This window comes from Cygnus olor, chromosome 2 (assembly GCF_009769625.2).
Source record: "Cygnus olor isolate bCygOlo1 chromosome 2, bCygOlo1.pri.v2, whole genome shotgun sequence".
Lineage (NCBI taxonomy): Eukaryota > Metazoa > Chordata > Aves > Anseriformes > Anatidae > Cygnus > Cygnus olor.
This window is the reverse complement of record NC_049170.1, coordinates 46,756,194-46,783,847: the sequence shown is the minus strand read 5'-3', so window position 1 is coordinate 46,783,847 and position 27,654 is coordinate 46,756,194. Positions and strand designations below refer to the sequence as shown.

Sequence of the window (27,654 nt, the reverse complement as noted above, 5' to 3'; positions counted from 1 at the left end):
GCGGGAGGGACCGGCAGGGACCGGCAGGGACCGGGAGGCAGCGGGGGCACGGCCCCGGCCCCGCCGCCACCGAGAGCCCCGGACCCGGCCCCGGCTCGGAGCGGGCGGCCCCGGCCCCGCGGTGCCGGCGGTGCTGCGGTGCCTCCTCCCCGGCGGCAGCTCCGCGGGAAGAGGGGGAAAAAGAAAAAAAGAAAGGGAAGACAAAACCCAAACTTCTGCCGGGCCGGCCCCGGGGCAGAGCGCGGGGCGAGATGGACAAGTACGACGACCTGGGCCTGGAGGCCAGCAAGTTCATCGAGGACCTCAACATGTACGAGGCCTCCAAGGACGGGCTCTTTCGGGTGGACAGAGCGGCCGGCAACAACCCCGAGTTCGAGGAGACCCGGCGGGTCTTCGCCACCAAAATGGCCAAGATCCACCTCCAGCAGCAGCAGCAGCAGCAGCAGGAGGAGATGCTGATGGCAGCCGCCGCCGCCTCACTCAACGGCGGGGCCGGCTTGGGCACCCCACAGCCACGGTCCAGCCTGCCGGCACCCCGGGGTGCCCAGCCGGGGGGCGGCGGCGGTGCCAAGCCACCCCTGGCCTCTGCCACCGGACCCCAGCCCCAAATGGTGGCCGAGGGTCCCGGCTGCAGCCGGCCGGGCACCTGCAGGGCCTTCCCTGCACCCACGGCGGGGGACTGCGGCGCCCCGGGGGGCCAGGCGGGGCGGCGGGGCTGGGAAGCGGAGCCCCGCGGAGACCCCCAGGAGAACGGCGGCGAGGGCCGGCGGGGCGGCTGGGGCCGGGAGCCGAAGCCGGCCGGGCAGAGGTCCTCATCCTTCTCGCACGTGCGCAGCGCCCCGGCACCCTCGGTTGGGCGCGAGGATGGCGTGCCAGCGACCATGCCGCAGCACCGGTCCTCCTCTTTTTCGGCTCCCATGGCACAGCCTGCCACGGGGTTTTCAGCCCTCGCCGAGCCCTGCGGTCCAAGGGCCGGTGTGGATGGGCCGGCTGCAGATGGTGGCCAGCTGTGGTACCAGGGCAGCCCGCGGGCCTTTCCATCCAGCTCCGCTCCCGGCGTGGACTATCAGCAAGCTGGCGCCCACCCCAGCCCCGCCGGCCACTTCGTGGCCCACGGCCACAACCACCGGCCCAACGGTGGCCCTGAGCTGGGCTCCTCGCACCCGGCAGCGGCGCAGGGGCCATTGACTTCTGATGCGCCGAAGCCGCCTTTCAAGGAGAGCATCAGCAGCCTCCATCCTGACGGCGGGCACCAGGAGGGCTCCGGCACAGCCAAAGTCAAGTTGCCCTGCCAGACCCTCCTTCCGCAGCAGGAGCAGGGGCCGTCTGCGGCTGAGCTGAAGCTGGAAGCGCTCACCCAGCGCCTGGAGCAGGAGATGGACGCTCGGCCTAAGGCCGACTACTTCGGTAAGTGTAGCTGCAGAAGGACGTAGTCCGTGAGTCGGTGTGACGGTGGTTCATTGGTGGGTGTCGTTGCAGCGTTCACGCCTTCGGGGTTGTGTTTCACGGTTAATTCTGTTGGGTTGAACTTTTTCTGTTGTTCCCATTCTTTTTTTATGTAATCGTTATTTATCACAGGTACTGGAAGCTCTTCTTCCTACGAAGCTTTTTTCTTAATCCTTAAATTTTAAGCACAGGTAGGGAAGCAGCTTTGGGGAGGACAGTGCTGAGCACAAGCTGGAGCAGTGTCTTTTGAAGTGACCATCATTGCTGCCCGGGAGTTGCTTTTCTTCACAGCATTTACGATTCTCCATGTGCTCAAAGCACATTTGGATGGCAAGGTAGCCTGCTGAAGAGTGGGACGGCATCACACCTGCGTGCCCTGCGGGACTGGAGAAGGCAGCTGAGCCCTGAGGAGGCTGTGGAGGCAGCTGAGCCTGGAGGAGGCTCTGTGCTCGGTGGTGCTCACCCCAAAAGATCCCCACGTGTGGCTTCATAGAGAGGCTGTGGTGGCCCTGGGCTGTGCAACCTGCGAGGGAGCTGCAGCTGGAGTGGGATTTGAAGGAGCTGGCTGTGCACGCCTGTGGGATCTCATGGAGAGAAGATGCTTAGGGCTGGGAAGGTTGGTGGCTTCCCAAAGTCACCAGGATTTCCCATGCCCCCAGGTGTCAGTCCCTGTTGGCTTTCAAACCAATTCATTGGATCGCAGATATTTTAGAAAAACAGGCGACTTGCAGACCGAAATGTCAGGTCCACAGGTAGTGCAGACCACCACCAGAGGTTCATGTATGTGCTTTGCAATGGGAAGAGACTGCTTACACCCATGGATATCAGCACGAGAATATAAACGTACTACCAAACTGATTTAGTACCACAGGATGGCAAAAAGTCACAGGAGAAGCCAGCGTTTCCTTTCTCCCTGCTGCTCTTTGTGATTTAACAGCAGAGGAGAGAGTTCAGCCCTTTGTCTCTTTAGGAAAAGGAGACCTGGTGTTGCTTTTGCTGGAACCACCGAGAGTGCTGCTGCTAACGTAACGAGTGACAGGAGCGGCTCTAGTTTGTGTTTCCCTCACCATTTTAGATCCACGGTCACAAAAGCAGAAGCAGGAACAGATCAGACGCTGCAGCCTGGTGCAGAGGAACCGTGTGTGACTCAGCCAGCAGTCCTCGTGCCCCCTTCCCGCTGCGAGCAGGGTGGATCGGTGGTGCTCTGCGCGTACAGGAGCCGCGTTACACGTGGACTTGGCACCGAGCTTCGTGGACATAGCTGAAGGGACCGCAAAGTGTTTAGTTGCAAATTGCATAATAAAATGTGTTTCTTGGCATCGAGTGCTGGTACTCGCCTGCAGAGGGCTTTGCTGCGATTGTTTATCTTAATATTCGAGATCGAATTTAGCTTTGTGGCAGGGCAGATATGTTTCTATTCTCTGGCAGAAAAGTGATCTGCCAAGTTGCTTTACTTGGATCGCTTTATCCTGGAGATGTGCTCGGGTGCTCTACGTGCCGTGCGGGGAGCGTGCCGCTTGGCTGAGCTCAGGACCCTACCTCAGGAGTGCTGAGCACTGCTGGAAAGGAGCTGATCGTGGGCATGGGCTGGGAGAGAAACCTTGTGGGAGACGATGTGCAAAAATGTGAAGGTTTACTGGTTGCCAGTAAAGCAGCGAGGTTGTACCTACTATACAATGTGCATGGAAATGAGGTGAGAAAGCAGACGGATGTAGTTGGAGGCTAGATTTATTTTTACATTTTTGTCACGAAATAGGTGGTAGCGCCAGGGGAAGGCTTTTATCTCACAGGAAATCTGTAATGAGGGAGTAGTAATGCTGGCAACACGGCAGGTCATGCTGGTGATCCCGCTGAGGCCTGGGGAGGGGAAGGAGCAGAGCTGCCTACTTCCCAGCAAGGTGTTTTGATGTGTTCCTGGCAGGAGGCTTTGCACCGGCGCATGGTGTGTGAGAGAGGGGAAAGGAAGGAGCAGGAGAGTGAGAAATGAGAAGATGTGAGTGTAGCAGAGGAAGACGTAAAGCTTTGTGGAGCCTCAGCTCTGCAGAGGAGGACTCACCAGCCCTGCCCTGAGGACGGCCAGGGAGGGCAAGGGCTGGTGCGGAGGTATTTTAACTCTCTGCCCTTTCTTCCTTTCTTTCTTGCTTTTATTTTCATTTTTTCACAGATGTCCTATTTCCTTTGGAATAATAAAGGACATGGTGTTTCGAATCTGTGTTTGCACACCCTCAACTTAGCAAACTTTAGGATGGAAAATGAGTATTTTTATGTTATAGTGATAAAGAGGATCAACAGTTTGTTTTGTCACAGACTTTCCCCTGTGACAGCGAAGACTAAGGCAGCAGCTTTGCCATCAGAGCCAGGGAATGAAACCAGGATAGAAGTGCAGACGGCCAAACTGATTTGTCTCACGCTTTCAGCTCTGCTGACTTTGGGTGCTGCTTTTGTTAACAAGGAGGCTTTTGCAAGACAGGTCCGTCTGTCCTGGTAGTGTAGCATGGGGCGAGGGTCACTGAGCGGAGGGAGCCTGGTGCGGGAGCGCAGCCCAGGTTTTACCACTTGTTTTAGCAGATCCTGGGGTTCAGAACAGTTCCGCGATCTGCAGGCACGGAGGGATGCTTGTGGAGGTGTAAGGTGTAGCATCACGTTTTTACCAGTGCTTATTTCATATAGCTAGATGGAAATCTCGATCTGATAGACCATCTACAAAGTTACCAAGAGCGTTTCTAAACAATGTTCGTAAATGGCTTTCTTACTAGAAATATCTGTGAGGTGTTAAGTTCCGACTTCCTTCCTTCCGCAGAGCTGATATGCTGCAGGTATTTTAGGAGGGCCCAGGCATCTTGTTTTGCAGAATAGCAGGATGCTTCCCAGCAAAACGGCAGAGAAGATCTGGTGAAGCCAACAGATTTCTTTTCCGCTCCGCAGAAGCAGAGCTGTCACCCAGTCTTTGAAACCCGGTGGAGACCTGGAACCCCAGCACGTATGGATGGGTATAATCAGCCCGAAGGCCGGTGGCACTCTTTTGAAGTCTTACACGTGGTGAAATTTGCATTTTATCACTGCAGGAAGCACAAATCATTTAACCCTAAGGCTGTCCTCACCTGCAGACTTCACCGAACGCTGCTGACAGCAGTGCCCCAGCATGTGTCAGAGGCAACAAGGGTAACTTCAGGGCTGTGGAGTGGAGAGTTTCAGGTTAAAATGAGTGTTTTCCTGAGGTTTGTTTTGTATGTGGGTGATGATAACAGTATTGTTTCCACTGGGCACTGGCGGGCACATTGCTCCCTGCCTGCTGCTGGGAGAACAGCGCAACCCACGTCTGCAGCGAAGAGAAGGGGGAGGCAGGAAGAGGGGAGTCATGCTGGAGCAAGGAAGGCTGGAAGGACCTCAGCGCACAGATTATTGCTTGTATGCAGGTCACCAAGGTCATCTGGCAGCAAGGAACCAAGCAGGTAAGTGTCTGTCTGGGATGTGCTTCTTCAGAGGGGTGCGTGCTTCCCCTCCCCTCCTCTTGGAAGATCAGCTGGGTTTGTTATGAGAAAGTCTGCACCAGAAGGAGAGAAAAAGGAAGGAGTTCAGACAGAGGATCAATAGGTCTTTCAGCCAGGACACTGTCGCTGTGGGGACTGAAAGTAATGAGGAGCCTCATTCATTTTGTGCTGGAGTCAGCACCATCTCTTACATCACTGTAAGGTACTTGTCACTGGCAGGAATTTGATTTTATTTTTCACTGGCACTGCATGTGTGACTGTGCAATGCAGCGAAGCTGGGGTTCAACAACAGGGCATGCAAATAACAGCACAGAAAAACTGCATTTTCCAGCTTTGTGATTCTTCAGGCAGGAAGTACCTGTCCTTTGCTACTTCGAGTGGTGGCGCGGGGTTGATACGGGTGGCGATACCGAGTGATGAGTGAGGTCAGGCTTCCAAGTTTTCCAAGCACTCAGTTTCTCACAGGAATCCGGATTTCCTTGAACTCAGCACTTTGGGACAGGTGATTGCTTAGTATTGGATAGCAGTGTACCAAGGCACGTGGTATGTGGGAGGGCCATGTCCCTGTCACGCTGAACATACAAATGACTTGGTAAGGTGAGGCACAGGGAGCTGGCATCGGGGGTAAAAGCAGCAGAACTGAGAGCATCATGATGGATGTGGCATGGTGGACTCCTTTTCAGTGGATGGTCTTTGAAAAGTGTGCGCATGCGTCGAGGAGTTGGTTCTTACAGAACAAATCGGTGGGTCTTCAAGAGGGGGGTGAGAAACACTGAAACGTTTCATGAGTGTCCTCCCTGTTGGAGCGTAAAATGGGAGCAAGGTAAGAGAAAAGCTGGTTTGGAGCCCGAAGGCAGCAGGGCGCGTTTCTGGATTAGCTGTGTGCATGCCTGGGCAGACAGGAAAGATGATACCAGAGGTGTTTACATGCAGGCTCTGAGGCTTCTCCCAAATGCAAGCGGGTGTCCTTCAGCACAAATCCAGCCTCCTGTGAGGAGGGGTCGAGAGCTTGCCAAACCGTGGGGAATTTAATTGCAAAAATAAACAAACAGTTGCCTCTGATGGAGAAGAATCAAACTGGTCGGGGAAACGTGTAAGCAAAAGGAGTAGGACGGACTTGCTCTTCTGAGCCATTCCTGGATGAGCTGCGTGTGCAGATGCATGCCCAGAGTCTCCTGCCACTGGGTGCCTCTAACCCAGGACTGATGCACCAGGACATTCACCTGTTGCTCCCACTGACGCAGCACGCTGTCGCATTTGGCCCTCCAGACTTCACTGGTGTTTGTGGGAGACCTGACCAGGAAGACATGCAGGAAGGCTTGGCTGTCCTGGACACTGCTGAGAAGAGGGGGATGAAACCAACCCCGCGGCATTCTTGGTGTGTAGACAGACGATGCCTGGTACGAGGAAATAAATCACAGCCACCCGCCACGGAAAATGCTGTCGTTCGCTGGTCTTTGCCGTGAGTTTTTAGCAAGGAGCGGGATATGGTCAGAATGGAATAGCAGCGCTCCTGGCCTGCTGGGCCTGGCGGGTTGGCAGCTGCTCGCTGTTGGTGGTGGGCATCAAGCATGGTGGGCACGGGGACACAGCCCCCCCAGCCCATCCTCGGTCCCCGCTGCGCCCCAAGGCTCCTCCGTCGCCTGCCGCTGCGTCACGCGGCAGGGAACAGAGGTTTCTTTGTTGCCCCGGGGCCGAGCTGCCCTACCAGCAGAAATTGGACTGAAGTCAGCAGTTCGCATCCCTCGCCCTTCCCGGCTCTGGCTGCCATTCTGCCGGTGCGCTCGAGTGTGAATTCACCGGCGCTGCGCGTCCGCGGTTCCTCGGGCTCAGCGTCCTCTTGCTGCAGGAGAGAAAAAAAAAATTACACCCTAATAACGCCTAATAAGGCCTGATGATGTTTTTTTTACTAAAAATTGCCCTACGCCAAGAAAACCACCCGGAGCTGCTGCGGTCGGTCAGAGCTGGGTTGGAGCAGGGCAGGGGCAGGGGTCTGCCATGGCATGGGGCCGGGTGCGGGCTGCAGAGCTCAGTAGCCACCGGTCTGTGGGCAGTGGGCTGTGTGCCCCCTCCTCACCTAACCAGAGCTGGAGCTGGAGGAACGGGGCCATCCCGGCAGCAGGGAGCGAGCCGTGGCAGCAGAAAGAAGCAAAGGGGAAAAAGTACTAAGAATTGCCTCTTTTCCCCCAAAGGACGTCGCTAAAAATACTGCAGAGTATTGTACTTGGAAGATGCAAAGGCTGGCTTCTGTAATTCCAATTGCTACCGGCATTTAATGGGCTTTTAAGAAGTAGCGGGTACAAGTAGAAGTGTAACAAACTATACACAGCCCTGCCATAGTGCCATTATTCAGCTGTCAACCTTGCCGTAGGACATCTATAAATATTTATAGTGTGGTTGGTTATTACACAGCGGAGTAATTAATTTAAGGTGTTATATTTTTTGCAGGCAGCATCACCAACTTATTTTACAAGCCCTTACATTCATTGCCTTTATTTCCCCCTCTTTTAGGGGGCCTAAATATTGGAATAAGTGGACGGGAGGGTTGAGCAGGAGGCGAAGGAGAGCACGGAGGGGCAGAGAGGGGCACGGGGCAGCAGAGGAGGGATGGTGGCGGATGTGGCCGGACCCCTGGGGACCACAGGGCAGTGCCCATGCTCTGCAGCACCACGAGGCCAGGCAGCTTGTGGCTGCTGGTGCAAGTTCGGTGCCCACTGCTCTCTGCAGAGGTGGAAGGAGAGCACGCAGGACGATTTCTGGAGCAGCCCTCGTTGACACGGAGGAGGGAAAAATGCAGGCGCTTCCAGCACAAGGAGGGCGTCGTTGCTCTGGAAAGCCTTGTGAATATCACGGGGAGAAGGTTTTTAAGCTGCAAAACCTGCAGTTTTTCTGCTCTCCGCTCCACATTGTTGTAGTCGGGGGGGAATTTTGGGAGCTAGCCCTTTGCTTTGTGCTGGGCAATTGCACAACGAGTTGGGCTGGAGCAGATTGTGCATGTTTGGGACAGAGCACAGGCATGTGAAAAGCCAAATTTTTCTTATCTTGTCTCATTTTATTTTTTAATTTTGGTAGTGCCTGTGTGATTCATCTCATCTTTCATTCCCGATCCCATTTGTTTTCTTAAAATGCTTGTTTCGGTAAATAACTGAGATAAATCTGCTTGGTCCGAGAAGAACCAGCGAGTTTTACAAATATGGTGCCGGTGCGGGCGCTGGGGCGGGCCTGCAGCCAAGCCAGGCTTTCAGCTGAGGTCTGATTTGGACAAAGCAGAGCAACTCCTTACTCCCTGCAGCCTCCCTGGGGGTTTTGTCGGTGTGGGCTCGGGCTCTGGGCGCAGCGGGGTTTGGAGCAGCTCAAGTGACAGCGGTGCAGTGCACAAAGCCTGTCTGGGAACATGAACTGTCTGCTCTTCAGCAAATGTGAGCTACTGCAAAGGCTTCTTGAGCGTTTTTATCCCTGTACATGCGAGCTGGCGGTCGCAGCTCTCCACCACGGGAAGAGATCCCTAACCAAACTGGGGCTGCCAGCGCCGTGCTGCCAGGACGGGGAGTTACTTTTCAGTGCTTTCCTGCGTGTGTTGGTTCTCTTCCCAGCTCTCACCAGCCCTTTCCAATGACTCCGGAGCTTGCGGTACCCCAAAAGCAGTGAGGTTTTGCTAACCACAGCGTGACTAAGGATCTCCAGTAGGATGAGGCTGTCCCTCGCGTCGGACATGTAGGAGCAAGATGTTGTGGACGATCCCTGCTGCGAGGAGCTTTGAGTCAGAGGACGTGTTGCTGGAGGGAGAGTCCCGGAGGTGGAGTCCCAAACACGGGGTTGCTGCAGAGCAGAGAGAGGGCTTTGTGCCTGCTGTGCAGTTTATTTTGTGCAAAAGGCCTTAGCTGTGCAGCCTGGATGATCATAGTGGCCACCGTTAGCAGCATTCCCCAGGTTACGTGACACCCGTGTCGCCTACGTGGTGTGGCTGCAACTCGCTGCCCGTCCCTGAGCTGAGCAGCAGTGCCAAACTGCAGGTGCAATAACACTCGTGGCGGGCCCGCCCGTCCCTACGTCAGCTAGCCAGGCTCCCAAACCCTGCTTCTGACCTCTCTTGCCCTCCGTCTCTTGCAGGAACCTGCGTGAAGTGCAGCAAAGGGGTGTACGGAGCAAACCAGGCTTGCCAGGCCATGGGCAACCTCTACCACGACGGCTGCTTCACCTGCGGGGCCTGCAGTAAGTAACCCCTCGCCCGGCGCCCACTCGAGCTCTGCCCTCTGACAAATTCCTCTGGCTTAACGTTTTTCTGGTTTAAGGGGAAAAAACAAAGAAGGATGCGGTTGTTCATTTGTCTGCCAGCTGGAGGCTGCTGCAGCTGTGTGCCTTTGTGGTGCTGCTGGCTGTTTGTTTTTGAATAGATTCTCGCAAGGCATGTAGAAAAGATACTCGGGATTGTGCCTGCCTTCTGCTTTCTGGTGGGGGGGGGAGGTTATTTTCATTCCTTTGTCTCTCAGTTATAGCCACATTTTCTTATTTACACGAGCGCTTTGTTTCCAAGCAGCAGTAAGCATGCCTTAACTGGGATTTAGGTTTTCCCACGTGTCCAGGCAGACCTTAAAGCCCTTCTGCCTTCCCGCCTGCGAATCCAAAGGCGAGCTGCTGCGTCCGACACCTTGCAGCCCGCTGCTGGCAGGACGCGGGTAGCAGTAGGCTCCCAACGTTATCATCCACCATCCCAAGCGGGGAGCCAGCCTTGAGCATCCCTGGCCTTGGAGAGGAGTTTGTAAACTGCACAGACAGCGAAACAGCGCTGTGCCCTGAGACCACAGCCCGTCTCCTCGCTCCCAGCTGGGTGCTGTGCTCGTGGTCTCAGCCTGGCGAGCCCCGCGATGTGCCAATTCTCCCCGGGGGGCTTTTCGAGGAAGCCCGCGATGGGGCTGGGCCCAGAAACCAGGCCTCTCGGTTTCAGATCGCGGCTGTGTTTGTGAGGCGGTGGTTTTTCTGTTTTGTTATGCCTAGCCCCGGAGCTAGTAGCATATTTTTAGGAATGTAGCTACATATGCGGCGGCAGTAAAAATAATAATAATCCATCTGGTGCTTTTGCATGTATCAGTTTGGTTTTCCGAGATGAACTTTTACAGTTTTTTGTTTTGTTTTGTTTTTCCTGTGGTGTATTTAGAGTTGTAAATTCATCAGGACTGTAAAGGCTAGTGGTTTTTTTTGGAGCTATAAAGTAGGAATAAATATAGAAAGATGTGTTTGCTTTTTAATAGCAGCTGAACCTTGATCTCTGCTGGTTCCCCAGCTGCCCGGCACCAACCGCGTGGCCTCACCTAGGTTTGCAGTGGAGCACTGCACCGTCATCTGGCTGAAGACAGGAAAACTGAAAAGAAAGAGGGGTGTTTGCACAGGATGGCAGCTTCCTAAAGGCTCAGAAGTCTGCAGCTTGCTCTTCTGTCCTCTCTTCTAAGCTAATTTGAAATCTTCTCCTGCAGAGAGGATCCCTGGCTGCAGCCGGGGCTTTGCTTCAGGGACCTTTCTCCCTCTCTGTCCAGGCAGCCTCCGAACTGCCCTTCCCTGCAGAGCTCCTGTCAAAAATAATCCAGCAGCAGGTTCAAGCTGTCTTAAATTTCTAAAATTACAGCTGTGCAACTGGTGCTTCAGAAATACACTGCAGAAAATACAGGATAGCCCTACGAGAGAAAAAGCCTACATTTGACCAGTGGTCAAAGTGAACCCTTTTACATGTCCTTTCAGGCAGCAGTGGTTGTCCGCCACGGGGGATGGACAGAAATACTTTTCTCATGTGAACGTTGTGGAACAAAAAACCTTCTTCACTAATGTCCAAAAACCAGAGAGAAGCAGAGTTCCAGAAATCCACTGAGTGTCCAGCCTTCAGGTTGTTCACCAAAAGCGCGTTGTGCCTTCAGGGATGTGTTCGCTTCTTTCCTTCCCAGTCCAGCCACTGGCAGGCAAACAATAACAAAAAGGCCCATAGTATGCAGATCAAGGAAATGACTTCTCCCCTTCCCTCCCTGCTCCCAGGCGATTTGTTGGTAAAAGAGAAAAGGAAATGTACTTCAAATGCTACACGCTTCTGCGAGCACTGTTCTCCTCTTTCCGGCCTCAGCGCTCGCTGCCGCCCGGCGGTGATTAGTCCTCTTGTTCACTTGTTGCTTGGACGGCTGGATTCACCTGCTAGCATCTCTTGCGAGTCTTCCTAGCTACGTTTGAGTGGAGAGAGAGGCTCTACGCAGCCAGCAGTAAATGCTGTTGCTGTGGTTCAGCCTTGGCACCGGCCCGCTTCCACTCCCAGTAACCTCTCGATGAGTGACTCTCAGTGAGGCTGGCTTAACACAGAAGGTGCACTTCTGCAAAACTGGGTGGCACACCACTCCATGAGCATAAATGAGAGCGTAACGTAACCCCCTTTCACAGGCTGAGACAATTTCCACTGTGGATGAAGTGCCTGCAAGTCTGTCCCCAGCATGCACCTCTTTGCAGGCTTTCTGTGGTCTGCACCACGGTACCGCCGTGGTAAATATGTTGGGATTTGTTTTAACTGCCAGAAAAATACATGCTTCTCTGGACAGTATCGCCTGTCTAGCTGCAAAGAACATCTTGAGCAGCATATGTGGAAACTCTGCTTTCTATCTGAAAAGTAAGTGGTGAGGCTGTGCTTTTAAGGTCAAGTGAAGTTCATCTTGGACAGCATCCAGAGCACACTGTCTTTGAGAAGTCAAGGTTGCTCATGATTTCAACCCTAAAATCCGTGCTCTGGTAGAACGCTGAATATCTCCCCTCCAATAAATAGCACAAAATTACCTATTAAGGTAAAGCATATTGTCCTCCAGATATTTATATCCGCTGTCTTGCTGTTTTCATTTTAGTAAGGATTTCTAATTTTGTTCATGGTTGGATTCGTGTCCAAATGGTGCGCTGGTTTCCCAGATACAGAAAGCTGAGAGGGTCTGAAGGGGTGGGGGGGCTGATACCTCATGGTGCTGAATTTCCTACACCCCTTATGTCCCTACATCCTATGTTCAGAGATAAATGGTAGGGGAGAGCAATTGGTCGAGCAGAGCTATGCATTCGTTACAGGGTTCAGTTGTCAGGAAAAAAATGTTCTGTATTATCTGAGCCACTGGCATGTAATGCAGAAAATTTAGCTTAGAGGTCAAAACAACAGATTTAGAGTGATTACTTTGGCATAAATGTCTCGTTTATCTTGTTGTTTGTTACAGGGCAGACACACAAATAGGGTAGCTTTCTGGAGAGGGGAGAAAGGGAGGAAAAAATGCGGGCTCTTTTTGCTGCTTCAGTAATAAATAATTTCTGCCTTACACAAAGGCCATGAAAGTAGGTTCAAAAAAAGTCCTCGAAAGTCATACAGCTATTTTCTGCGAGCTTAAGGTGTCTGCTTACATCTTCTTTGTTTTTTTTTCTCTGCTTGTTAGACAAACCTTTTTTCTTATCAAATGGTTTGTTACACATTAACCTTTCACGTCTCTGTGTAATGCCAAACCTCCTTAGAATGCCAAAACCCACAGGTGTTTCCAGATGTTGACATCTGTTATTTAACCAGTGCAGGCCAGTATCTGGCCTTACAAGTGATACATATTTAATTAGATAGCATCGCTTTAACCTGTTGTGCTGTTTTAGCATTTCTCTCTAGGACTCGGGCAGACTGGAAAACAGACCTCTAGCCCTGCTGCCAGCACACTCGAGAGCATATGGGTCTTGTACTCGCGCCACTTGGTCCTCGGAGGAAACCTGAAAGCTAAAAAAGTGCAAGGGAAGTGTCAGAGATGACTATGAAGGAAACCAGTAGGCGAGGACGGAAGTCAGAAAGAAAGAACTGATTGCAAGGTGGTTTGACATAAAACTTCAGCAGAAGGACCCACGCGAGGACCAGATTGTGACCCCTTATTACAAAGAGGTGGAAGTCTTGCACGTTCGCCAGATTACAGGAGTCGACCTTTGACATGTCTGCGTGACTTTTTTTTTATAATCTCAGATTAATGCTGATGTCTGTGTAAGGGTAACAGGCGGCTGTCCCAGTGGCAGAGTTTGAAATAGCACAAGCTGGCTGTCTCCGGCTACCCTGTGGGGATCTTTTTTTAAATATATTTCACAATGTAGTTGTGTTTAAAGGTACCAAGGGTCATTTACTAAACGAGGTAGCTAAGGTATCGAGCAGTTTAACTGTGAGCGTAGCCCTCTGCTTGAGCTAATTAGTCGTGCTTCAGTGATTATAACACACAAGTACTTAGAGCTGTGCTGCTCTTGGTATCCTTGGGCTCATTACCCTGTATAAGCGTGCCCTGTACTGGTGTATAATTCCTGGAACAACCAGGCCATGGTTTTTATTGGGACCAGTAAATAACGCTACAAGCAAGTGCAGCCTAACCCCAGGCAGACAGGCAGACAACCTTGTCTAGGGGGTTCCCCCTCAGCACGTGCATACGTACCATTATCTTCAGGTGCAAAAGCTGTTCCAGTGCTGGTAACTGGCTCACGCAGGCTCTGAATGTAAAACCACTGCACTGATCGACACGTGAGAGATGTGCAGATCTACAAAGTGGGGACTGTTAAGTGTTGCCAGGAAGCCTTCCTCAGCATCCCTTCAGTAAAATGACCATGAAGAGGCTGCGCACTAAATGATACGTTTTTTAGCAAAAGTAATCTCAGCAAAGATGCGGACATGCCTGGCTTTACAGACCGTTTGGGAGAAGGACAGGCATCAGTGCATGTTCCCGCTCCACTCTAAATTGCTGCTTTGTGCTCACTGACTTTTTGTCTTCAGGATCTCAGCTCGCTGGTGAGAAATCCCCACTGTCTGTCACAAGTGCTCGCTGTACATGAGGAACTTCAGGGCAGCTTCCATGGTAGGCTTCTCTCCTGTTCCTCTCCTGGCCTGGTCGCATGGCAATACCGCTTTCAGGTCTGAGCTGAAGGGTTTTGGCATGGTGCAGATGTCCTCGGTAGATATCCCTACTGGAAGGGTACACGTCCAGATCACACATGGCAGAAGCAGTCAGGGCTTTATGAGTAAGCCTGGTGGTTTGTGTCAGTTGTTGGCTGAGGGTCTGAAGTTGTAAGGACAAAATGAGGAAAAAGAGCTCAGTCCTTTAATGGACTATATTTCTAGTCTTTCTGGCGTTTCTGTTTTTCAAAGTAATCTTCAAAATACTGCTTTTTGTTAAGAAGAGGCATAAGATTAATTGTGCTGTGAAGATGTAGATGCGGTTGAACAAGGTACTAGATACCTCATCTAGGCTCCCTTTTCCCATGGAAGGTTGTACCTAATGATCTTTTGAGGTCTCTTCCAGCCTGGGCTGCTCTGTGATTTTAAGAGGTCCCGGCTGCATCTCACATGGGACACTGCTCAGGAGGCAGAAGCTGCCCCAGCTCCCTCTTCCTCGGCGTGTTTGAGGATTTTGGTGATGATGGGGTGGAAGGACAGCTCTGAGCACCGCCTGGTTCAGTGCATTTTGGTGAGCACAGCAGCTGTCCCCGGAGCAGAGAGCGGCCGATACTGGGGCAGGGAGTCTGAGGTCATAACGCTGCTTGTCCCAGGGTGAGTGTATCGGTCTGTGAGCTGCTGGGTTTGCCACTAGCAATGAAGAGGTGTTGCTCAGCTACGTGGCTTGCTGTGGTTTTGCACAGTTTCCCTTTGAAGAGCCATTTCTGCCTTCACCTGCGGTTGCTTTGCCGTTAGTGGTGGCTAACCTTTTGCTGTGTGTGCCAGAGCATGCTTTCAGCTTTCAGGCCTCAGATTTCTTTTCTCTGAGTTTTGTTTTTACTATCTCAAGTGTTTTCTGATAGCATAGAGGGTGTTTTGCAATTTTACAATCCAGCTGATGTAGCTGAGAGAGAGAGACTGGTAATGGGGCTGCTGTCTCAGTGCAGTTTCTTCTAAGAGAGATCACGTCCTGCCCACAGTTTCACCAAGCCTTTGATCTGAACTGGGTTATCTGCCTGTTGATCTCAGCTGAGTAGACCTCATCTGGAGTATGTGCAGGCGCCTAAGTGACCCTTTCTCACAGCCCCAGTTTCAGAGCGGACAGGAAATACTGACATTTGTGTCAGATTCGCTGCTGCATCTATCTCTAATGGTGGCCAACAGAAATGGGACAGATACCAGAAATTAATGAGAGCTCTCTGATGCTCTGCCTGGTCTGCCACACACAATGGGACACCATCCTGCATGTCAGCAAAGTCAGTATCCACAGAAGGCCCCAAAAAAGCATGTGCCAGCTGGGGACTGGTAGATCTTGTGCTCGATGGGCAGCAGGGACTTCCGTGCTGGGTTAGGCAGCTGAGGTCTCTGGGCACCACGTGCTGCTGTTGTGGTGCTACAGGATGCACACGGACCTGGGTGGGTTCTTCCATCTCAACCTTCCCAGCTTTACCTGGGGGAAATGAAAAATGGGAATGCAGCCAGAGCTATCCAGGATGGAGGAGGAGCTTGTTTTGATCCGGAGCACCTAGAAGGCTGGGATTTCCAGCCGGCTGCCCAAGCAGTGTGTCAGGAGGCTGCATCCAGAAACTGAAACCCTTCTGTCTTTCACCTGCCTCTGGTAATCACGTGCCCACATGTATCTCATAGCTGTGACACTGTGAGGAGGGCTGATTTTTGTAATGACAGAGGCTCAGGGCTGGCAGCATGAAAAGGACTCCAGGAGCAGCTGCCAGTCTGCAGGGAGTCCTGCCCAGCTCTGTGCAGATACCGCAGGGAGCTCCCAGATAAGAGAAGTAAGGTCCTTGGTGCATCCCCACCGAGCCCTGGGATCTGGACATGGCCCTGTACCACTACATGCACCGAGAGCGGTCTCTGGTCTTTGAACATGGGTTTGTGGCCTCCATTGCCCTTTTAGCAAATAATGGAAAAGCAACTTCAAAAGAGAAAGCTTGTTCCAGCTCCCCAGCAAGCCAATGACGGATCTCTCAGCATCCTCCCTGAGCCACTCCAAGTCCCTGGTAAACCTCTGTGTGTAACCTTCAGAGGGAGCGAGCTGCCAGCCGAGAAAATGATGCACAAAAGCACCAGTGGCCTGGCAGTGCGGCCCAGTGGTGTGCTTGTGATCAGCTGCTGAGCAAGTAGTGTTCATCTTAGCACGAAGGCACCAGTGACTAAGCTTGAAATATTCTGAAATTGGTGCTTAAATGACCGCGAGGCCATTCTGAAGGCCCCACAGCTGGGTAGATCAGACAGATGTGCTGGGAATGAGCACTACGTAAAAGCACGCGGCCCAAACTTCCTGTCAGGGAAGGGGGCATGAAATCTTGTAACGATGAGTGAAGACAAAAGGATTGAAATGCCAGAGAATTATAATTGTCTGGTTTTGTTTCAGATGAGAGATGAGCTAAATTGAGGGTGAAGTGAAAGTGAAATAGTGAGGAGATGGCAGTTGAACACATGTATTAGAGCAAGTGATCCTGAAAGTGGCAAGCCATGTGTTAATATTCCTGGGTTTATCAAAGGACATTGTCCCTGTAGTCATTGTGATGCATATTTGAAGTGATGCATATTTAAACGCAGTAATCATCAATCTGTGGTTCTGTAGATGCCGCTTAAGTTCCTGATACACTTTCTCACAGTGAAATTACGACAGCCCAACTGTGCTGGAGCACGGCCTGTGCCAAGCCCCTGCAGGCCCACAGTCAGAAGTGTCACTATTGAGTGGGACATGTTTCATGTCAGGCACGGTCCCACGCACGTTCACGTTGCTGGAGGAGTCTGGGGACATCGGCCATTGCCACGCGGTGCTCACTTTTTTGGCAAATTTCCTTTTGGGTTTCTTCTAGGGGCTTAAAGAAAAGACAGTTGTGGAGAGGAGCTAAAAATAAGTCAAAATGTTCACCTGGTCCCTAAAGAAAGTGATTAAATCATCCTTCCCTTCTTTCCTTAAAGTGTTCTTGGTGTTAGCACCTCTTCTTCATCAGCCCACGTAAAACCAACAGCCAAGTTAAAGATCCTTTATAAAAGGGTTTATTCCTTTGCTGAATTAGTTTCCAGCAGGAGCCAGCGCACTGGCTGTGGTGGCTTCCCTGAAGGTCTGTTGCCATCAGTCTGCACCTGCTAATGTCACGGGGTTAAAAATATACCGGGTGCAGAAAGCCCGGTAAAGGCTTTTTAGTCACCGTGGAGGAATGGCAAGGTGGCAGCTATCCCAGCGTCACCCCCTCTGCTGGGACAGGCACTGCTCCTGCACCAGCCAGGGCCGATGTCCAAAGAAATGTCCACGTTGTGTGGCCCCGTGCATGTTTTTTCCTCACCACTGCCAGCTTGGCTTTAAGGAGACGTTGCATACAGGTAGAAAGGCACTTGGGGAAATCAGCAGAGCCCACGTTACCATGTGCTCTAAAACCAAAGTGAAGCATTTCTCTTTCTCTTTTCTAAACCGACCACTGCGGTTTAGCGGGGCTGCATTTCAGACATCTCTCACCTCCGGGTAACACAGTGGTCTCCAGCAGAGATTAGTAGGAAACGATGATGAGTGTGCCGGAGTGGTATGTTTAGGGCCCCTGTGGCATCCAGTGGACGCCCCGCTGGGCTCAGTGCAAAGCTTTTGGGCTGCGCTGGAGCCTCCCATGTCCCGCGTAGCACGGCGAGTTGTTTCCCAGCCTGAGAGTGCCCTCTGGCGTAGCCAGCAAACAGTAAAGAGTTTAGTTTACTGAAGTGGCTTCTCTTGGCATCCTCCTCTTCTTAATCCTTTGCAGACAGCGTGATTATTCGTCAAAGGCTGCCAAACAGGGGTGTGCCAGAAAGCACCGAGAGGTGAGCTCCAGACCTGGTGTCTTCTGCATTTATAGACCAAGAATCAAATTACAGTATTTTTAATGATTTTTGCCACGTGCAGCATATCAAGCGGGACCTGTCTGGGCCCCGGTGGCTCGGCTCCTTCTGCAGGTGCCTGGCAAGTCCCTGTCACCAGCCCTGCCCCAGGTCCTGCCTCTGGGCATGCGCCTGGGGGCCCTTCGCCGAGCAGAACAAGTGGAGCTGCTCCAGCATTGGTCTGCGTGTCTGTGTGTCAAACCCCTGCCCCAACAGGGGAAGGAGGCTGCAAAGAGGTAGAAGCAGCTTTTTACAAAGAAGCAAAGCCTAGCCTTTTTTCTCCAGGTCCCCCTTTAGGAGAGCAGCAGCATGAGCGGGTGTTGCCATAGTTATGTGGAACAGAATACAGACTGAATGTGAGGCATAAACACTAAAGCTGTAGTAAATACAAATCTTAGCCATATGTGGAGTCCTTTCTTGGAAAACTTCATCTTCATGTCTCCATGAGGACATTTGGTTTAAAAAAAATGCTTTTCTTACATACAGTTGAACGTTCAGACTTTAGTTGGCAGCTGCAGTAATGAGCGTGTCGGTGGGGAGCAGAGAGAAGCGTGTCCGTGTTGTGAACCTCCTTCCTCCTGCCTGGAGCTTGGGGCTGCTGTCAGTATCCAGTGACCAGCACTCGCCAGCGGCTGCCAGTGAAGGGAAAAGCGGAGTCAGTGGGGCTGGAGGCCAGCAGGACCTGTGCTGGAGGTGGATGCTCTTCTCCAGCTCGTGGCTGCCCTGCTCTGATGCCTTTGCTGCCGATCATTTCCCTGTTACTGCTGTTCAGCACTTGTTTTTTGTTCACATTTTCTCCCTGCTTTTTGCTGACCTTTCTCTTCTCCCTGCGTTATTTTTTTTCCTTAGGTCGAAAGCTGAGAGGAAAAGCCTTCTATTTTGTCAATGGAAAGGTGTTCTGTGAAGAAGATTTCCTGGTAAGCGCACAGCTGACCCTTGTGCTCCCACAGAGCTGTCGCATCTCAGCCTCCATGGGAGACGCACAGCCTTTCTCCCTGGCAGCTTTGCCTGCATTTCACACAGCTCTAGTGGCCACAGTTTCAGGGTTCAGAACCCACAGTCAAAGCCATAGCCTCTTGTGATGGCTCCTTCAAAGTGTGTCTCTGTTGCCATTTCTGGAGACAGGAGGCAGGTGAATGGCTACAGAAGAACGAACGAGGGAATTTTCTTTTCCAATGAACCGTTTCTGCTTGGGCATCTTAACGGCTATCTTTACCCTCTGTGGGTTTTGTCTGAATGTATCTGAGCATGAAGCAACTCCACAGTCCTCTCCTTCACTGGTAGAGATAAGCATCACTACCCCGATGCTACAGAACATGCAAAAAGCTGTGAGTCCCCCAAGCCCTCATAGATTAAGCCTTCACTGAGACTTGAAAAAGTCATATTTGCCTACTTACTGGAGAAGATTAGTGATTTCTGTCAAAGAGAAACAGATTAGTTTCTTTGCTCTCACCAGGATAATCTACACAGGCTGAAAATGGAAACATTGGTCAAATGCATCTGAAGTGTTCCATGTTTCCACCATTTGCATTTCCACCATTTAGACAGGATTGAAACTTTAGTTAGATGATGTGTTGTGCCTGAGGTGTGTGTTGCGTGCATGACAGTCAGTTCCTTGCCATTAGATCATAGCAACAGCAGAAAAAAAAAAAAAAAAAAAAAAAAAAAAAAAAAAAAAAGATGTTCAGGGCAAAACACGATTGCAAGCAAGAGCTGGGACAACACCACCAACCTCAGACAATCTTCAGTAGGCATAGAACAGTGTAAACAAAGGTAGAATTTGGCAGCTGTTGTGATATGAATATGTGATAAATACAAGTAAGTTCCTGGATCGTAGACTCACATGGTCAAATAAGGAAGTAAGCCTTACGAATAAGTGCCTTATTTGCATCTGCATTATGGTATTTACTCATATACTAAATTAACTTTAAATTTAGGACTTGAAAGTTACAGGAACTTGTACTTCTTCTGAACACCAAATGTCTCATGTCTATAGAATATTCTCCATGACCCCATCCACAGTTTCAAATACTAAAAAAAAAAAAAAAGAACAACAGTGGAGGGTTTAGTTTGTGTAAGGAGTACAGAAAGTGGCCAAGCAAATAACGCCAAAAGCTTAATAGCGCCAAATAACGCTGTTGCTTATGCTCTACTAGCCTTGTGAAATGTTAAGCCAATTCTTTTTTGTCCTTGCAGTATTCTGGTTTCCAGCAGTCAGCTGACAGGTGTTTCATTTGTGGCCATTTGATAATGGACATGGTAAGTGATAATTGCTTTAGGAAAAAAAAATCCCACGGCGTTTTAGAGGAATGCATCAAAAGCAAAACATTCTCATATCCGGTACTGTTGTTATCATCTGCTAGTCTGCCTAGTGTGAGATTGGTAGCAGAAAGAAAATCCACTAAGCCTTTTGTTGTTTTTTTGCAAGGATGTGAAGCTGGCACCCTGCTGTGTGTGGTACAGAGACTTTGCTCATCCTGTTTTCAGTGCAAGTAGAAAAGTGGAGCCTTCAGCTCTTTCATCCCTTTTTGGGCTTCCCTGGACAGTGTTTGTGTAATCCTGTGCAAAAGGGCAGTGGCTCTGCAGTGTTCCCTTGCTGTGGGGTGCCGAGCCTGTTTTTCCTAGAGTCAAGCTGTGGGTTCCCATGTACCGTGAGGATGAAGCTGCTGCCTTGTCGCAGCTTTGTGTGTGTGCTGGAAGGCACAGGACTGACATTGCTGGGGAGTCAGTTTGACCCAGAGTGTGTGAACCAGTTCAGATCCATCCAGGTCCTTGAAAAACGTTCAGCAGATGTGTGGACATCCTGCTGAAGCAGGAATTTCTCCTTAGCTTATGACATGTTACCATCCGCTCAGGATTTGCGCAGAGGGGATGACGTCTCAAGGGGTCAGCTGGCCTTCAGCCAGCACCAGGCACTATTTGGTTGTGGGTGATCTGGAGGGAGAAAAATTCATGATCATGGTGCTGGTGGTGTAAAACTATGGCCGTGACAAAGAAATGAGGACTTTCTAGGTGATTAGTTCACAGCACTCCTCCCAAGGTTTTCTAATGCTTGTTGTTAATTATCTTTGCTTGCCCACTTACACTGGAAAGCATTAAAATCGGAAAAGTTGTTTTGTATAGAAGGTGAATTTCAGCTGTTGAGTTCAACACAGTTTCCATAATCTATGTTAAGTAGAAGGCCAGACTAGTGAGAACAAAGCTCCTAGAAATCTAAAGTGTTATTAAAACCTAGCAATAGTAATTGTTTCAGCCTCTCACGGAGAACGTAAAGAAATATTTCCTTTTGTTGGTCTGGTATGTATTGCTTTGTGATTATGCTAAGTATTCTCCACCTTTTGGCTTCAGAAATTATTTTCTTCCCCTTAAGTCCTGTTGCTTTTATCTTTTGTGATGCTAAATATCTTGAATGAGATTCCATAAATTATTTTCTTACCCATGCTAATAATTCAGCTCCCTGAACCAGGCGATCTGTATCAATTCCAGCTGACCTTTCTATTCCTGTTAACTCATTTTTTAGAAGAGGTGCCTGAAAAATGACACAGTACTGCTGATGAGCATGCAGCATTGTCTGATGCAAAGCTGTGAGTGTATTATTTTCACCTTTATTGCCTGTTCACACACTTTTTTCTTGTCTCTTGGTTTATTGCAGATCCTGCAGGCTCTAGGGAAATCATATCATCCAGGTTGCTTCCGATGTGTGGTCTGCAATGAGTGTCTGGATGGTGTGCCATTTACTGTAGACACTGAAAACAAAATCTACTGTGTCAGAGATTACCACAAGTAAGGACAAAATATACAGCAGATATAATCCCATCAACAAGCATTTAATTTATTTTTTCAGCTAATTAGGATTAGTAAAACAGATACAGGATTAGAAGCTAGAAGTTTGAGGGTGGGACTAGACCCTAGAAGTTCTTGATGTCTCTCTTCTTGCCCTGCCACCGAATTCCCATGTAACTTTGAGGAAGTCACTTAACCTCTGGGCTTCAGCTGCCCTTTCTGCAAAGCAGAGAGAGTGTTTAGTGGTCTCACAGGGTAAGTGTGAAATAGTGCTCATGAAGTGTTCAGTGATGAAAGGAATCAGTCTGCTCCAAAGGAAGACTGAGAAATCAATGCGAGTTGCTTTTGTGTAGCTGCAGGGCTGAGTTTGACTTTCAAAGAACGCTTTTAGACATCACCACTGAACATGCAAAGGAAAACTTTTTATCCAGCTTTAAATTAAACTGGTAAGTCCACTTAAAAATCACTTGTCACTTGGACAGTAAAATAGAAGAGCTGCACTCCTAGCTGGTAGTTACAACATTAGACATTAGAGCAGCATACGTTTTGAGTGCCTGTTTGGCTAACTTCTGCTCCATGCTCCTGTTTTCTGAGCAGACAGACAGTAACTGTTGCTCGAGCAGTCCCTGGAATTGTTCTGTGTTGTGCTAAGATTAGAATCGCCTCCGTGTGTCACCGTCATTCTGAAATGACACACATTTCCCTGCAATTTCATTTATTTATTGTACTACGTTGTGTTGTAGGCCCTTGATGAACCTTGTCCCGTGTGTTGAACTGTCTTTTGGTGTTTTCTCTGAGATTTCCTGCCCCAGTGCAAGGCAGCCAGTTCTTTTAATTTGTTTTTCTGGGGCCGGTCCTGCTCAGTTTCTCTTCATTCTCTCTTTCAAATCTCTTAATAATGGCCAAGAATTTTACAGTGTTTTTATTTTTATTTTTTGCCTGACTGAGCAACGTGTGCCAAGCATTACTTACAATCCATCCTAAAATTAATTTATGATCTTAGGATGTAAAACATTCCTGTGGATAAATTGTTTACAGCTGTAGCTTTTTGTCTTATCACCAAGAACAAGCAGGTCTCACTTTTTATGTCGATGTATAACTTGCCTTCAATTTCTTGTTTCTTTTGCAGAGTTTTAGCTCCAAAGTGTGCAGCATGTGGACTTCCCATTCTGCCCTCTGAGGTGAGAGCTTTTTATTTCTTATCCCCTCTGGGGAGGGAGCGTTGTGTCTCGGGTCTTGCTCTTTTTCACACTTGAGCCCATGTCGAAATGAGTGTCCCTGTGGATGGGGAGAGACAATTGCTTCCTCCAGAGCACAGCCTTTTGACCTAAGCTCGTACACTGCCTTTGAAATGTGACCCTTCCTTTGCCTGATAACGCAGCTTATTCCCTCTGGGCCAGGCTGCTTTATTAATCTCCTGCCGAGATTATACTGCCGTTAGTGTCATTCAGGGATACCTTTCCTTCACATAAACACTGGTAGTGCTTGTGTGCTCGCTTTTATGTGACCCCTGTGAGACTAACTCATTTTAATATTTTGAGGAGATGGGTCTCCTCAAAAAACAAGCTAAAGTTCTAAGAAATGTGATATATTGAAACTACCAAATCATCAGTGTGTGTTGTGGGATAGCTCTGACTAGTAAACAGAGAGAATTTGTGATGTTACATTTTAGAGGATATTGGCAGTGAACTGATGATGAAGCTTTAGTGTAAAAATAACTGTAGGTGGCAGGATTTATTTGTGGTTTCCAACCAGCAGCCAAAATGCGTTTGTCCAACATTTATATTGTTGCAGGAAGCGATCCACAGAGTGCATTTGTCTGATCATCCTGTAATCCTCTGTAATTTCTCATTTGCTTGAATGCTTACAGGGGTCTGATGAAACCATTCGGGTTGTGTCCATGGACAAGGATTACCACGTGGAATGTTACCACTGTGAGGTAGGTCAGCAGCTTTCTAGGGGAATGGGTGCTTAATAGTGTTCATAATTATTATTTTTTAAATGGAAGTAGATCTTCTCCCTTCCAGTGACAGTATATGAGCAATTCAAACCTTGCTTTGTGTAATCCTTAATATCAATGGCTAAGAAATTTCCAGTTTGAGGACCAAAGTCCCATTTGTGATTTAATTTGCTATCTATAAAGTTATGGGCAAGAAACTAATTGGCACTTTTAAACTTCGCAGTTTACTTGTTAATGGAGGAAATGTGTTGAATTAGTAAGATTCTATTGCTGCTTTTCAGAAGCCTTGAGTGCCAGATCACATTAGTGTATCTGATTTCCAAGTCAGCTTGTTCAAAAATGCCGAGGTGATGACTGATCCTGTCTGGTGTAAGTTACTTTCACTTACGAAAGAAAGGAATGTGTGGTCAGGGGTGAGGAGAGGATATGGCTGCCCAAAAAATCCCAAGAGATGTGAGCTGTTAAACATTCATGCAGGGCTTTCCGGAGAGCCTTCATACTTACGTAATGTGAATTAAATATGTAGATGTCGTCTATCGTTGTGTTTGTAATGCAGTGGAAAGAAACCCTGACTCTGCAGGTCAGTTTTGCATTAGTACGACAGCGATTAATCTAATGCAAAGTGGTGAATCCTACCTGAGAGGAAACATGAGCACATTTAAAATATGTGGGGACTCAACTCACCATAAGATAAAGCTTACACAGTAAAACTACTTAAGATAAACTTGTGCAAGGCTGCCCAGATGCTTTCCTGCTCATGACAAATATTGAACTTATTAGGAAGGAGCTGCCGGTGAGGTATCTGCTGTCCTAGTCACAACATCATCCTCCTGCAAGCCAGACCCCAGTTGACACTAGGATATTAACACACGCTCTAATTAAATGTGTATGACCTCTCTTTGCAGGACTGTGGGATGGAGTTGAACGACGAAGATGGGCATCGCTGTTACCCTCTAGATGAACATTTGCTTTGTCACTCCTGTCACCTGAAACACATAGAGAATGGCACAACCCCAGCAGCTGTGTACCAGCATCACTACTAGCCAGCGTGGCTGGCATCTGGAAGCCCGTACAGATGGCTCATTACGTGATCTCCCTCTCCCCACCCTCAGTTGATTTCCTGTGCATGTTTTTCTCCAATCGGCAGTTTTCCTGTAAAAGGATATGAGAGATTTTTGCTGGATTCTCAGAGCCTGTATGCGTGTGAGTTCCAGCTGTATCAAACTGTGTCTACTTGACCAAGAATGTGGCATGTTATCTAAGCTGACTGGTCTACTCTTACGTGCCTTTTTCTGCTCTCTGGAGATTCCTTTTGGCTCGTTTTGGAAGGCTCTTCAGAGAAAGCACAACGTGCTGTCATGCCTATGAACTCAGATCATGCCGTGCACAATTAAAAAGCCAGAGGCTGGCTTGCCTGCCTCCAGGGAACGTTCCTGGGAAGTGTTTCCTGACAAGGACGTTTCATCAGATTCCCTGAAGGACTTCAAATTATTAATACCAGTTTTTAGACACTCTCTCTCTTAGTAATTCTTTAGGAAAAGAATGGAGTCTGCACAAAATGGCGCGCTCAGACCTTCCAGTTAATTCCCTGAACTCTGGTATCAAGTCTGGCTGTAAATCAACCCAGGCATGCTGGCTAGCAGCTGGAGATTGACATCCCATTTCAAACAGAACAAGAAGCTGGAACAAACTGGACTAAAATACCATGGTGACTTGGGACCTGGGCTGCTGCTTGCGTGTTGCTGCAATACACAGGGGCCAGTCTGCTGTGTCAGAGTCTGAATAGCAGATTATGTTTGGAAAGGTTGGGATGCTGGAAGTGTAGACACCAGGGAAATCCATTCTCATTCTTGCTTACAGAGCTCACTGTGGAAAAAAGTTCTCCGCATACAAATATTTGCCTGAGGTTTTCACAGTTTGTCCCCACAGCTCAGCCCCAGCCTGGCCACTCCCTTCTGTAGTGTTTACCCAGCACAAAGCCATTTCATAATGGTGCTTATTTAGAGTTCTGGGAACAAACTCAAGATTGTTATGCAGGCTTTGTTATACAGGGATTTAGAGCCCAGCTCCTCAACCTGTACTCAAATTTGTCCAGCCACTGGTATAAACAGATTTGCTCACATGAATAATATCGGCTTATCTGAGCAAGGGGCTGGACAGTTGGGCCCTTATTTTCTGTTCTGTTGAGAAAGCAGAAAGGCAGATTGTTTCTCTTTGTGAATCCCCTTGCTTCATAGTCAAAGAAGTCTGCTCCCCCGATATGTGTTGCCTATGTGACAGGTGTACCTGCAGTGCATGTTCTGTAGGTATGAGTGCTGTGCAGCCCCTCACGTACAGGTACAAAGCTTTTGTTTAAGAAAAAGCTTTTCATTTAAAGTCTCAGATGCAATTGGGAGCCTCAGCTACCCTTGCCAACAAATACTATGTAGAAAACTAGTTAAATCCTCTTGTGTGCATGCTAGAAATGTAAATTTATTTCTGATTGATAGAGGACTGGATCACATTGGTGAAGGTCTCTTTGGTGAGCTACAGTAAATTAGCTGAGCAATGGCACTGAGACTCCAGAAATGAGCCCATCCTGAGAACCCACAGTGGTTCAACCATACACCTTTTCCCGTAGCACAAATGTAGCTAGACGGATGCTTGAACTTCACACCGTGTCGTCAGACTGTGTCACGTACTCAGCTGGAGCAGTACCTCTAATTCTCAGAGCAGTACCTCAAAGCAGTTCTTCAGGCCAGAAGGCCTGACTTACCTTGTTTTCAGTGTCAAATGGTAAAATCATTTTTCAGCTCAGCACCACTACCACAGGACAAAGAGGGCTGCCGTCCTGGGCCCTTTCGACCCAAGAAGCAGCAGCTTGCCTTTTCCTTGCCCATCCTGCAACCCCTCAGGGGGTGACCGAAAGCCCGTGGGGACTGTCCCATTGCAGTATGCAGAGAAGAGGAGGTAGAATTAACCCCAAATGCATGAGCTCCCTACAGCCTTAAATTGGGGCTCCAGATGCTGGATAGCAAAGGGATGGGGGCTGACACAAACCATTATAACCAGTGCCGTATCTAGGCAGCGTGAGTCGGATGCAATAAAACACACAAGGGCAGGCTCCCCGGTGCCCCCATCCCAGCAGGCGACGTCCATGGGTACGTATTGCTTGTCGCCTGCATCATGGCCCGGCCCAGGAGCAGTCGAAGGATGTGACGGTGATCTTGGGACTGCCTAAAGGTGCTGGGTTGGGAAGTAATGCCAGCTGAATGTTCCTGGTGAATAATTCAGATAGTCCTTGGCAGGCGGTTCCCCTCACTGAGCTTGCTTGGCAGCAAAGGCAGTATGATATCGAAGGGGCTTCTGGAAGTGAGCTGGAAACACCAGTCTCGATGTGCTGCACTGTCTCCGAGAGACCAGCGACTGCGTGGCTAACGCTGTTCGGTTTTGGAGCATCTGCTGATGCACATTTTCTGGCCTTCCTTTTGAGAAGATCTGAAAACACTAGCAGGACTGATTCTTTTCTTTTTAAGCAGTGGTTTAAACTGCTGTTTCACTCTTGCAGCCTTCCCCACACCCCAAAATAAGCAGGAAAGAAGGGGAGGGGGAGATAAGAACATTTTCCTTTGTGGAAAGCCTCAACCAGCCAGTTTGCTCTGAGCTATCTTGCCGAAGCCTCCTTTGAAGCAGTGGAAAGTTCGGCCTCTGCTTTTGTATGGTGTCTTGTTACTCCTGTCAGCCACCCTGTACTCCTCAGCACTGGGGAAACGAAGGCTGTCCTACTTTCAGTTTTGAGGTCCTGTATAAATTATTAAGTGTGAATGCTCTCCTTTTGTGTATTTACCAACAGCTGGAAATGACAATGTGAAGTTGTTGAAAATCGAGTGTCTGAGTTGATGGTTTTGAAGCTAAAGCATATACCACATTGCCTTGCTCACCTATGTGTTTTAATGTGTACCGCCTCTGTCTTTGGGAATCTGAATTAATTTAAGCTCTGTGTTACTCCTGCCTCCTCTCCGAAGCCGTGGCTGTCAGAGTTGATGTTGTGTCCCCCACTTGTCCCTGTCCCTGCAGCCTGCCTGGAAGTGGCTCCATGGGGGAGGAAGGGAGGAGAGGCGCCTGCACAACCAGGATTTTCCTCCTCACCCCCCGGGCATCTTTGCATCTGCAGGTCC

General features: G+C 49.5%; 1 protein-coding gene across 1 annotated transcript; it reads left to right on the top strand.

The window, feature by feature from the left end:
- Positions 1-27,416, top strand: LIMD1 (LIM domain containing 1). Its single transcript, XM_040548433.1, has 8 exons — positions 1-1,407; positions 9,048-9,149; positions 18,604-18,671; positions 19,951-20,013; positions 21,407-21,537; positions 22,667-22,718; positions 23,408-23,476; positions 24,403-27,416. Exons 1-8 carry the CDS (start codon positions 252-254, stop codon positions 24,538-24,540), a joined length of 1,779 nt encoding a protein of 592 aa, XP_040404367.1. The 5' UTR covers positions 1-251; the 3' UTR covers positions 24,541-27,416.
- The last annotated feature ends 238 nt before the right edge of the window (positions 27,417-27,654 follow it).